The 13,490-nt window shown below is 50.9% G+C and overlaps 1 protein-coding gene across 1 annotated transcript in view; it reads right to left on the bottom strand.

The window, feature by feature from the left end:
* Ube2o (ubiquitin conjugating enzyme E2 O) overlaps positions 1-13,490 on the bottom strand; it is a 41,715-nt gene that overhangs the window by 6,649 nt on the left and 21,576 nt on the right. Inside the window, exons 2-10 of the mRNA XM_038328708.1 lie at positions 5,300-5,359; positions 5,032-5,142; positions 3,190-3,287; positions 2,909-2,972; positions 1,940-2,083; positions 1,537-1,646; positions 1,251-1,401; positions 549-1,021; positions 47-201 (exon numbers count right to left, since the gene is read on the bottom strand). Coding sequence (XP_038184636.1) covers positions 47-201; positions 549-1,021; positions 1,251-1,401; positions 1,537-1,646; positions 1,940-2,083; positions 2,909-2,972; positions 3,190-3,287; positions 5,032-5,142; positions 5,300-5,359 — 1,366 coding nt within the window. The remainder of the gene's footprint in view (positions 1-46; positions 202-548; positions 1,022-1,250; positions 1,402-1,536; positions 1,647-1,939; positions 2,084-2,908; positions 2,973-3,189; positions 3,288-5,031; positions 5,143-5,299; positions 5,360-13,490) is intronic.

Below are 13,490 nucleotides of genomic sequence, written 5' to 3'. Positions count from 1 at the left end.
ACCTTGTCCAGAGTGTCCCATTGACCACCCTGAGGCTTAGCACTACCTCGCTTGTCCACCACGAAGTCTCCAGGGCAGAATTCATTGTTGTCCAGGTGGTGCACCGGGAAGAGGTCATTGGAGCGGATGTTGCACTCCACAGAGCCATCCTGCCACATCACATCAGCTGAGGTCATCGTGGTCACAACTTCCACGGCCACCCTGCCAATACAGGCCCATGAGCCAGGCGACAGATATGTTTCTTGGAGAGAGAGGAGCTGACCTTCCATCACTTCCAGGCCTACCTGAGTCTCAAGTGGGCAGGGTGAGAGTGTCCAGTGTGTCTAAAACTTACCTGTGCTCCAAGCATGACATGTTCTCTGGGGACAGTACCCGCAAGGGAGAACTCAGGCAAATGTGGTTCCAGGAAGCCATACACTACACTTCAGCAGTCTACCAAGGCCTACCCTAGGCACCAGCCCTGGGGATGGGAGCACCATGGGTATACGTGTGAGCTCTTTCCCGGGCCCTGGCGGGGCCCTGTAGGATGACAAGCACTCGGAATTTACCTGTCTCCAGGCTTGAAGTCCCGGGTAATCTTATTCTTCTTCCTCTTATGTTTTCGCTTCAAGTTTTTGATGGACAAGGGGATACTCTTCTTACGACTGGCGCCACTGCCGCTCTGGGAGGAGGTAGTGGAGCTGGCGGAGGAGGTCACCGAGCTGGTGTCATCCGTATCATCAGCAGCCTCGTCATCTGCATCCTGCTCTGCGGAGTGCAGTCCATCCTCTGTACCCTCCTTCAACAGGAAGGGGGGCAGCGGCTCGCTCGGCTCCTGAGGCTCTTCTGCCCCCTCATCCTGCATCTCCACTGGGCTGCTTGATCCATCAGGTTGCTCCTCGGGGCTAGGAGACCCTACTTCGCTCTTGGTTCTGGCTTCCCCTTTCTTGTCTGGGTCCTCCATGGCGTGGTCCCTAGGACACTGGGTATCTGGGGCGCAGGACATGATCCTCACAACCTGCTTCTTCAACAGGCGCTTCACCTACAAGAGCAGAGCAAAGGCGAGAGGGTTGTGGAGTAAGGCAGGCGGGGGCCCAGCCTGGCCCCAGGCATTTGTCTTGGGGGATAGAGCTATAAACACCTAAGTGGCCAGCAAGGGTCCTCATGGCTGCCTCAAGGCCTAGCTAGAGTCCAGACCCACCTTGCTGGCTGTGGAAATGGCTCACGGCCAGTTCCATGAGTGCCCACACCCACCCGCCTCAAGGACATACCTTCTTGGCCATAGAGCCCTCCCCCTGGGCGCAGTTTTTTTCTGGACATTCCCAGGCAATCTTGGCCGGCTCTACCTTGGCTGGGAAGACATATAGACAGCGTTCCCCAAGCTGCCGCTGAGCATGGTCAAAGCATCCGAGACGCTTCACCCTGAAAAGAAAAAAATGGGAGCTTGGATGGACTTCTGAGAGGTCGGTGGGAGGCTTGGCCCTCTCATGCATTTATGGCCCCACCAAGACATGCCCAGGTGAGTTCCTGGGATTTTGGGGGTAGGGGCGTGCTTACCTGCCTAGGTTTTCCTGAGTGATAACAGAAGGTGGGGGGCTAACGCTGTCCGTGCCCCCGGGGCAGAAACTCTTGGTAATCCATGTGACTTTCAACTCTACAACCTGAACCTGGGGACAGTTGAGTGGGACAGGGGTGTAGTCAGAGGTAGACTTTCAAGGTCTGCAACACCACATTCAGAAATACTGTGGCCACCCACGCATTAGGAGTCATGATCCCTCCACTCTCCCTGAGCAGAGCAAGGGAAGGGGGTTTCTGCCAATCAGCTATCCCACAACTAGAGCCTGGGCTGCCCCATGCCCAAACCCCTTTCAGGTCACCAGGGTTCGGGTCCTGGGAGCAGGTAAATAGCTTAGCGCCAGGGCCTACAACCCGGCCCTCGCCCTACCAGTCATGCCCTTACCTCCTCCACCACCACGCGGAACTTGCTCTTGGTGCTGAGTACAGGCTTGACCCCTGAGAGCCACTGGACACTGGAGAAGATCTTAGCAGGGCCAATAAGCACTTGGCCTGGGTAGAAGCCATAGGAGTCATCAAAGAAGAGACCCTGAAGGGTTGGGGCAGAGGAAAATGCACCTGAGAAAGCCTCCTTGGCCAGGAGCGCTGTACTTGCCTTGCAGGAGGAACCCCACATGACATGGCCTTCAGGCTCCCTGCAGCACAGTCTACGAAGAATATACTTTACAAACCTGGTACAAACTGGGTGCACGGGAATCATATCAAAATGCAGCTGCAGACTGTTCTAGACCTAACAGACTCTCACACACTGTGATGCTCCGGTCAGGATCAAAGCTCTAGGGAGCAATGTGCACACACACCTGTGTAAACACACCCTTAGTACAAACTACCTCCATGTGCTACTCTGCTGGCACATCTTGTTGACTACTAACTGACTCTGTACTGAAGGGCCACAGCACAGTGGCACACCTGAAATCCTAGCACTCAGGAGGTGGAGTTTTGTGTTGGGAGGTTAGCCTGAACTATAGACTCTGTCTCAAAAAACAAAATAAGGGGCTGGAGTGTTAAGAGCACTGGCTGCTCTTGCAGAGGACCCAAGTTTGGTTCCCAATACCAAACTTAAGGCTGACAATTACCTCTAATTCAAATCCCAGGAGATCTGATGCCTCTTCTTGCCTTCACGTACAACCATATTCTCTTTCTGATTCTCTCATAAAATAAATCTTAAAACACTCCCCACTTCACCCCTCACCCAGACAACCACCCAAATAAAACTAAGACAACTATATTTCCTGCCCCTGCCCAGGCCTCCAGGTGCTCCAGGGCACACTGGCCCCATGCCTCACAATCCCTTGCCTAGGGTTTGGACAGTTTTCATGCCTAAGCAGGGAGGAACAGAGAAGGCGATATGTACCGAGTCACTGACGTGTGGGCAGACATCGTAGAGTTTGGCACCATCTTCCGTGTTCATGGAGCACCTGAAACAGAGGACAGAGGCTTGGTTTCCACCAGGGTTGTATGGAGGCACCAACCCAGCACCTATCTTCACCTGCGCAGCTCAGCCCAGCCCCACGTCAGTGCCTGCCAGTTAACACATGCAGAACCGAGCACCCATACTGTCCCGGACCACACCTGACCTCAGAGCTCCTGGAGAAACTCCCTTGGAGCAAACAACCATCCCAAGCTGATACCTACCTGGCACCATTTGACAACTTAAGGATGATCTGATTCTTCAAGTCATAGACCTTCCCTAGCCAGCAGTCATAGGCGATGTAGTCTCCATACATGAAGGGCTATGGACCAAACATACAGGCAGTGAGCAAAGGCACAAGGCCTGAGATTTTCTTTACTGTGCTAAGATGTAGAAGGAAGGTTCTAGACAATTGATTTGCACTGCATCCCAATGCTCTTTCCAGTGAGTGGGCAACAGTGAGTGGACTGCCCAGTAGCTGGGGGTGTCCCACAGTGTTAAAGGAGATAAAGCAAAGGTGGGAGGTCAGCGTGGTTGGAATGTGGGCTTTGTGGACAGGTAAGGCCTTGAATAAAAAGGTCAATTCACCATGGACACTGAAGGCAGCATTCTCACTGCTGAAAAAGTGCTCAGCAAACAGAAGCCAGACAGACCAAAGGAGCTTCCTAGTTTGGGACAGCTAAAGCAAAACATGTGATGAGGGAATCGTTACTATGTACAACATAAAAATGATAAGGGAACAAACGGGGCAGCAGGCACAGGTCTTCCACACAGAAGAATGCCAATCAACACAAACGCAGGAATGATGACCTCAGATCACACCATGTGTGACTGACTGTCAGAGTCACATTAAGGCCCATTTAGGTGGCAACGTGCCCAAGGATAAGGCTTGCAGATGCCTATCTGACAGGGATGCTAACTATCTGTGGAACCCTGGGGAATAGAACTACTCACTAAGGGTAATGGAAGGGGCTTTTACACAGTGGGGAGGGCTGGACAGACCAACTTGACCCGAGTGCAGGGTACAGCTGCTGGACAGAAAGCCCGGGGACAGCTGGACAGGGCAGCAGGCTCTCCTGTAGTGAGTCTGTCCATGAGACATCATGCACGAGCTGCTGAAGTTGAGGGTCACAGTCCAGGGTGACACACTGGGAAGCATCCCAGATGGAAGACAAAAGAACCGACACGCAATGCCAGTGTCTTCCTGATGTGCTCAGGGCCCACATGGAAAGGACTGCTGGGGTGACTGAGCAGTCTGAGGCTTAGGCAGAAAGGGGTCACCGGCGACCCCGTATCTAGTGGCTGAACCCAGATCTCTGGAAAGCATCAAATCAGTGAGCAGGGGTGCTGGTTGGCCTTCTTTCTCACGGTTTGGGAGATAAACGGCTAGAGCGAGCGAGCGAAGGGCTTGCGCAGATGCCTGGACTGAGTGGCAGAGGCTAAGAGCTGCAGACGCTGGAGAAGTGGGCACATGAACTTAGCACTTTTGGCTAAGTCTAAAATCATTTAAAAATATATTATTAAAAAGAAACCTGTTTGTTGTTACTTATCTTTATCTGCTGAATGTGTGTGTGCCATCATGTGTGCCTGGTGCTCGCAGGGGTCAAAAGACAGAGTTGAATTCACTAAAACCACAGGTCCTCAGCATGGACAAGTTCTCTTATCTACTGAGTCATAAGTGCTAGAGAGATGGCTCAGCAGTTAAGAGCAGTGACTGCTTTTGCTGAGGACCTGGGTTTCATTTCCAGCACCCACATGGCAGCTCACAACCATCTGTAACTCCAGTTCCAGGGGATCCAAACCTGTTTTCTGATACCAGACATGTAAGCGATACAGAGACCATACGAAGGCAAAACAGCCTCACACATTAAAAAAATGTCAGTGTTAGGTGAGAAAACAAAATAACCACATTCGTCAGTGATTTACACTGATGCCGGGGAAGAGCTCACCCTGACCTCATGTCTAACAGCCATGAGCAGGCTGGCCGCAGCAAACAAGCACTGTGCTATCTGAATGCCCAGCAAGACTACATTTGGCAGGAGCAGCCAAGACCAGAGACCACTTACCCAGATGTGCTGGAGGTCCTTGCTGTTGACAGGGTAGATGATGCAGTTGGTGCCAATTAGCTTGACAGCACAGTCAATGTTGACGTCTATCACCGTGCCACACTGACTGTCCTAGAGGAGGGAGAAAATATCCCGCAAGACTGCCATGGCACACCCCACCCAGACAGTCCCAAGAGCCCCTCACTCCCCAAACAGGAAGCTCTCCTCCAAAAAGGAGTGGGAGCAGACAGGCTGAAGACTCAGGATGGGATGGGGACGAGAGACTCACAGTTGAGCGCATGTGGCGGACCACATCCCGGGGCACCACAGAGCGGTCCTCTAGCTTCAGCTGTAAAGAAAATGAGAGACAGGCATGAAAACAGCAGATCTGCAGGCAGAGTGTACTCTACCTAAGTAAGGTTAAGCTCATTCTACAAAAGCAAACATCTCAATGAGTTAAATTCTTCTTCCAGTGCCTGCCCTCTGACCCTGGAAGATCTGTGTTCAGGACAGGGTGGGGGACTGGCATGACACTGGGCTGTGGCTGGCACCCTGAAACCAGCTATCACTGGACACCACTCTTCTAATCTGGGTACCCTGCCTGCCCAGCTGCAGTATGCTCCTTATCTGTGGCCCTGCAGAGTCTGCCCTGGATCCATGCGAACCCCCAGCAACGCCATCTACTCGTACCACGCTGCTGGATGGACTCCAACAGCCCAGGCAGAGCTGGTTCTCTGCCAGGCTAGTTTGTCTCCTCTGTTCTTGGGTCTCTAAATCTCGACTGCTCCTCTACCACTTTCCAGCAACCTCTAAGTGATGGAGAGCTCCGCATCTCCCCTGCTCAAAAATGGCAACACACTAGGAACCCACACCCCCAGCAACGGCCTCTCCTCTCTCAACTGTGAAAGGCGACTGCCAGAAGAGCAAGGCAGGAATGCTGAAAGGATGACTCTAGCACAAGGTTACCGAACTTTTAGCAAGGACAACTAAAGCAAACTCCAGACGGGGCAGCTGTGACTCCAATGGAAGCAGTGGGCCTCACCATGAAGCAGGACTGCATAGATCCCCACAGCGACCTAGGAACAGCTCCAGACAACAACAGCCTTGTTACTGTGCTCAGAAACATCAGTCTGATGTCTACACGTACACATGGCACCTCAGCAGCCAGCGCTGGGTACCTGTGACGGGACCTAGGAGGCCACAAGAAAGCACAGCTGGCACATGTGCACACAGCTGCTGCCTGACTCCCTGGCCCCCAGAGACACAGGCCGAGGTACCAAAGGTTCTGCTTCAAGGCTGTGAGGGTATGTGGAGAGACCAGTGCCCTTTTTTAATTGTAAAGATACTTTGTGCTGCCCACCCTACCTCAACTGCCCCTCTTAGCTTAAATGTCATAAAACCAACTAGGGGTCTAAGTCATAAAAACCAGAAGCTGCATCTGGGAAATTCAAGGGACAGAGGGTCCTTGAAAAGAGCTTCAAGCTGAATCTGTAGGTCATGTTCCTAGTGGTCTTTCTGAGGTCCAGGCACTGCCAGGGAGAAGGGGAAGCCTACACATGTACAGGCATTCACTGGCATGACCTCATACAGGGCACACGAAATGGAGAGACCCCAGCCCTATGGCTGAAGTAGAGACCCTGTACCAGGAGGGATCCTGTAGGAGAGTGACTCCCCCATGCCTCTTGGCTCAGAGTGTGGCTCTCTACCTGGAAACTGTCCTCAGCTCTTCTGATCCAGCCATTACCCTGCAGGCACTCGGAGCAGTATGGAGAGAGACAGTGAGGGAGGAATGGGGGTTCTCATGTACCACTCTCTTGGCCTTGCCAGTCCTGAAAGGGGGCAGGAAAGGCTCTCCATCACCCTTTGTGCCTTCCCTCTTCGCTCCCTTGTCTCTCTCCACACATGCGCCTGTGTTCTGCAGCACCACACTGTTCCACCCCAATGTCCATCCTTTCCTTCCTTTTCCCAGCATAGGCTGTTTCTTAAAGCCCTCAAAGTTCCCATTACGTGAGGATCTGCTGTGCTCTGAGAGCTTCCTCTGCTCTACACTATAGGTCCAGGCTGGTTTCTGGACACCCCTGAGGAACCCCACAACTCCATGAAGTACACATTACCACCACCACCAACCCAACATTTTTACAGGTAAGCAGGCAGGAAAAGCTACTCGTTCAAGGTCACAACTCACAGAAGCTGGACCCGGAACTGGACCCAGCAGTCCTGCTCCTGCCCTTTCTTTCCACCACACAGAACACTTAGCCCTCCAAGAACTTCAGAGACAGGACAGAGTACAATGTATTTCCAGTGAGTTCACACATTCTCAAGCAGAGATTTCCCCTCCCATTCTGAAAGGCCACGTACTGAAGTCACAGGTGCCAGACATCACCAGGATTGACACCAGATTGCACTGCGCTGCACGGCACCTGCTTAAGTTGAAAAGGAGATTCTACCACAAAACTAGAGCTGTAAAACAAAAAGTCAAGTTCCTGCTACCTCCAAGGAGTGCCCTGAATGTTGCCATCACGACAGGGTCACCAGAACCAGCGCTGAGTGGGAACCTATCGATTTTAACTGTCATAGCCTCTAAAATGCTCAGCAACTCAAGAGACTGGCCAGCTAATGTTTAGCATTTCCTGGAAAGCTTCAGTGAACAGACATTTTGGAACAGCAGGAGGGAAGTGGGAGGAGTCAGGGATGGTGAAATAAACACGGGTACTCCGGGTACACGTAATGGAACACAGCAAGGGACAGCAGCCTCCTCTGGAAATGACTCAGGGCCACGCTGTGGAGGACGACGGGTTGGCTTTAAGGTGTCCACTGTCCAGACAACACTGATGCTGTCCATCATCTGCATCCAGCCTCTGCTCTAACTGGTACCAGCTCCAGGGCAGTGAAGGAAGCAGAGCAGACACAGGTCAGGTCATATTCAAAATCCAACACGGGGGTTTATAGAGTCACTCTGAGGTGACATCTGACCACAGACCTGGGTAAGACAGTGAGTGTCCCAGGGATAAGAGCAGTCTTATAGGTGCTGGGCAGTGTCTGGAGGCTGGAAGAGGTCACTCAGGCCCTAGGCAAGTCCATCCTGAGCAAGGCAGAAGTCCCTATGGGCCCTATGCCAAGGTAACATACTGGGACCATCTGCCTGCTTGCAAGGAAAAGAACTGGATTCTGTGATTTTCAACTGGGAACAACTTTGTCTTCTCACCCCAGGGACATTTGGAAATGGCTGGTAATATTTCAGGCTGTCACACATGGCAGAGGCGTTAAGGCCAAGGTTTGCTGTACATCGTATGATGCAAAGGACAGCTCCTGCCACAAGAATGATTGGCCAAAGTATCAGCAGTACCCAGGCTCAGAAACCCCGAGGATGCTCAGGATACCAGGAAACAAGGTGGGGCAAAGATCATCTCTATAACCTCAACCTCATCCCTCCAACCTTCCCACCCCGCCTTGAAGTCAGTGTCTCATTGAGTAGCTTTGGCCAGCCTGGAATTGACCAGACTGACCTCAAACTCAGAGGGCTATCTGCCTCTGCCTTTCAGGCTGGGGTTAACACTATGTGGAAACCCAACCCCCGCTTTAAAAAAAAGTGACATAAAAACTATATAGTCTGGCCAGTGGTGGCACACGCCTTTAATCCCAGCACCTGGGAGGCAGAGGCGAGCAGATCTCTGAGTTCAAGGCCAGTCTGGTCCACAAGGGAAAGTGCCAGGACTGCTATACAGAGAAACCCTGTCTTGAAAAAAAAAAAACAACCCAAAACATAACACAACTATACTCGGGTGAGAAGGCTCAGTGGGTAAAGTGCTTGCTGTGTTCAGATCCTCAGTCCCCACACAAAAGTCAGGTGCAGCAGAGTGTCTGTGACCCAACCTGGGGAGGGGTCAAGGACAGAGAGAAGTGGACCCTCAGACTCCCTGGCCAGTCAGTATAGACAGAGCAAATGCTCCAGATTCAGTGAGACTGCTTAAAAACAAAACAACACACGGGGGCGCTGATGAGCTGGCTTGGCCTCAGGCACTTGTGACTCTGACAACTGGAGACCACCCCCATATTCCACACGGTCCAGGAGACCTAGTGCTTGAAAAGTGTCCCCCGACTGTCACAGAAGTGCCATGGTACATTTGCTCCCCACCCACAAATACACAAACATGGCTAAACAAACACAAATAAATATATAAGGAAGAGGATCAATTATAATGGCACTTGCCACCAAGTCTGACAACCTGATTGGAAGCCAGATGGTAGCCGAGAACTGACTCCCACAGGTGCCCTCTGACCTCCATATATCCATCATTATACAAGCACCCATACAGACTAAATATAATTGAAAAATCTAAAATTTTATTTATATATTTAGTTAGTTAGTTATTGGTTTTTTGAGACAGGGTTTCTCTGTAGCTTTGGAGCCTGTTCTGGAACTCACTCTGTTGACCAGGCTGGCCTTGAACTCACAGAGATCCGACTGCCTCTGACTCCCGAGTGCTGGGATTAAAGGCATGCACCACCATCACCCAGATTTTAATATTTATATGTATCTGTGTTTCTGTGCATACATGTGTGCCCATGGAGACCAGAAGAGGATGTTCAAACACTTGGAACTGGAATTACAGGCAGTTTTGAGCTGCCTGACATGAGTACTAAAAACCAAATTCAGCTTCTCTGGAAAAAGCCATTACTCTTAAGGGCTGAGCCATCTCTGCAGCCCAATTTACCTAAAAAACAAAAATAATTCGTAGGGCTCCCCAGTACCACATGGCAGATCACAACCATATAATTCAGTTCCAGGGAATCCAACAGCTCTGGCTTCCTGGGCAGGGCACTACACACAGGTGGTGTGCATGTAGGCAAAGCAACCATAAAAAAAAAAAAAATAACAAATAAGACAGAGAATGACAAAGGAGGACCTGATACTGACCTCCAGCCCCCACAGGCACAGACAGGAACAAGTGAGCCCACACCCACACACAGGGCACAAACGGTGAGGGAAAGGAGAAGGCGCTGCTGTGGAGTGCGCAGCTCTGTCCTCCCCATCTGCTGTAGAGGCCACTCCTCCAACTGCCTCCCTGGGCTGCACTTCTGAGCACGAGCTGTCCAGTCTAGAAGTTCATCCATAAAACTGACCTTGGTCGACCAAGACTAAAATTCTCCAAGAGTAAGTGGCTAAAAACAGAAGAAAGCTAAAGAAAGACAGCTTCAACTAACGGGGATCCTCAAACAAGGTGGAGCTGTCAGAAGGCCACAGGAAGGGTTATTTAAAACTTTTATTTTTAATTATGTGCATATAAGTACTGTTGTGGGCATGTGCACATGAGCCCTGGAGCTATAGCTACAGGCAGTCTAAGCCATCGGACATCAACACTGGGAGCCAAACCTGGATCCTCTGCAAGAGCCACCTCTCCAGCCCCAACAGAAAGAGTCTCAGGAAGAGGAGACACCAGCCACACTGCTGTCACAGCCACTGTCACAATGAGGGAGCGACTGTGCCTCAGGTCTCAGAAGGCCCAGGTTTCCTGGGGGCAGGAAGGCCCAGCACCGGTCAGGTCTTACACAGGATAAACAGTATCCCTGGGGAGTGGAGAGACAGCGACAGTTTACAGCAGACCCTGTTCTGGATTTGTGTTCAAAGAGAGAGGTTCCCCACCACTGAATGAACTAGGCCACACAGAGATTGAAGTTATTCACTTGGCCAAAACTCCAACCAGATCCCTGAAGGGAACACTACACTAGACTAGCATTGCTACTTGCCAAGGAGGTGAGTAGGCCACCCCCCGCCCTCCAAATAGCCTGAGCTGGGTCCGTGTCCAAGACACACAGATGAAGAGAAATCAGGACCACGATGTAGTCTAAAGGTAGAATCCCTGGCCAGCATGCTCCCTTCCTAGCGATCTGTCCCCGATGTGGAGTAAGACAGTGGTCAACGGAGGGTGTGGAGGGGGCCTTGCTCTGACGACTATAGGCCCTGGTGAAGGTGCCTCTGGTTTTGTTGTCCCTGAAGGACCTCCTGTTTTTGCCTGTCTGCAGCCCCACTCCACAATACCCTGCCCTGCCTCATTGTAGGGGCTAGTCCAGCCTAGCCCTCATCTAACTACATGGCCTGGAAAGTTCCTTATGCCAGACTGAAGGGTTCATTCTCTGTGAACATTTTGAAAGTGTTGAAAATCCTAGAACAGCAGACTCTAACCATTAGTAGGAGGTAGGATTAACAGTAGTAGGTCATGGCCAACATGGGAAAAAAGAGAAAGTATCTGAGTGCATTACATACATGCAGAAAGGACAGGTGCTCGCTTGAGAAAGCCTTTTCAGTTGTATGCAATGAAGATACACATGTCCTTTATCACAAAATACACTGGTTATTAGGAGTCACTGTCAAAAGTTTGGGAAACTTAAGAACTCTGAGAATCCTCATTCCACGTAAGTCTCTGCCCAGCAGAGGGAAAGACATCCCCCCTCACCAGCAACAAAACTCTCATAAGCACCAGGATGTTCAAACACACACCAGAAACTTATAGTTCTGACGTTCCTTGAAACATTCCTCCATCAGCTACAGTGGTAAATGCAAGCAGAACAGGGCTTCCTGTTTGCTGGAGCCGGGCCCCTCTTCCAGTGTCTTCCCAGCTCCACGCTAGAATGGGCGTTTGACTGGTCAGGGATTTCTGCTTGTGCCAGAGTAAGGACTTTCTCAGAGCAGTTGACCACCATGTGGCTCAGCTGGCAGGGACTCAGCAATAAGCCAGCCAGCCCCTCATGACCGGATGGAAGACTTAACTTCAAAAACACATTTGGCCAGAGGGCCTCAAGAATTTGGGGGAATGGAAGAAGGAAAGAAAAGAAAGACAGGACAAGTGTGGTAGGGTAGTATATACCTTTAATCCCAGCACTCGGGAGGCAGAGACAGGCGGATCTCTGAGTTTGAGGCCAGCCTGGTTTATAGAGCAAGTTCCAGGACAGGCTCCAAAGCTACAGAGAAACCCTGTTAAAAGAAAGAAAGAGAGAGAGAGAGAGAGAGAGAGAGAGAGAGAGAGAGAGAGAGAGAAAGGGAGAAAGAGAGAAGAAAAGAAAAGAAAGAACTTATGGGAGCTGGAGAGATGGCTCAGAGATTAAGAGCACTGGGTGCTCTTCCAGAGGCCCTGAGTTCAATTCCCAGCCACCACATGATGGCTCACAACCATCTGTAATGAGATCTGATGCCCTCTTCTTGCCTGTATGCATAATAAATAAACAAATCTTTTTTTAAAATTAAGTTGGGGATGAGGGTATGCTGCTACATAGAGAGATTGTGACTAAAACCAAAATCAAAATGGAAAATAAAGAGGGGGCATTGCTAACAGAAATAGCTAAAAGGCCTGTATCCCTTGCAGCTCTGTAAAGGGCCAGGTTGAGTTCAGTGAGCAGACTCTGAGTGGAAGAACCCACTTCCCAGGATGCGCAACATAACTGGATTTACAAACACCCACACTTGCTCTTTCCAGGAAAAGGAAAAGAAATCACCATGGGCCTGTTGGCGTACAGACAGCAACTGGTCTGCAGACACCAGAACTAACCAAGATGGCTTCTGAGGGGTGACATTACTGCTTGGGTGAATCACTAAGCCCAAAGACTTCAGATACCCATCTTTCCACCTCCATTTCTTCCAGGCCATGGCAGCAACAAGTGTCTCAGGACAGGAAGCAGAGCAAGAGCTCCCACCGGAAAGCACTCAGAGCACAGGGGAGCAAGATCTGTTCCTCAAGTACAGTGAGACAAGACCACAGCTAGTCACAAGGGACCAAATGCAAAGGGAAAACTGGGGTTCTAAGCAGAGGGAGCACACAAGAACCAGGTTTTACTGAAGACACAGCACTGCCATTCCCAAGTGGGTGCCAAGGCACGCCCTGGGAACCAGAAGACTCCCTGGGGACAAGGCAGCTCCAAGCTAGATGCACTCTTCCAGCTGCAGCTCCAGAGCTCATGGTCCACGAGTGCCACCTGCCGAGCACCTCTTGCCGTAGGCCATGCTTCTGCTCTTAGCACAAGTGATCTACAGAACCAAAGCAAGCCGGCTGAAAGGACACGCCTTGTAAGCGTGGCCCTCAGAAACTAGAGCACCAAGGCAGTCTCCTGAATAGGTAATAGCTCAGCCAGAGAAGCCAAATACATGTGAAGTAACATTACAAAGGATGGAATGAGATACAGACATTAACACAGTTATAACGTGGCTTCAGTGCATTAATACACTGGAAGGATTTAGGTATCAGGGGAGACTCTTGAGGAAACGCCATAATAAATTGTGAGGTATTAATAACCTCCTAGTGTATGTGGTAATCTCTACCCACCCCTTCTATGAGCCAGGGCACTCCCAGCCCAGTGATGGGTTATGGCTGGAGGCTGAATCAGAGCACATCAGAATGCACCCAGAGCTGACGTGAGCCCATCCTCAGAGGTTACTGCTAACACACCTCAGCAATGCTACAAAGGGCTCTTGGCTACACTCAAGCCCC

The sequence above is a fragment of the Arvicola amphibius genome, chromosome 4, assembly GCF_903992535.2.
Source record: "Arvicola amphibius chromosome 4, mArvAmp1.2, whole genome shotgun sequence".
Lineage (NCBI taxonomy): Eukaryota > Metazoa > Chordata > Mammalia > Rodentia > Cricetidae > Arvicola > Arvicola amphibius.
Note: the sequence above shows the minus strand (reverse complement) of the source record. Positions and strands in the feature narration are given on the sequence as shown.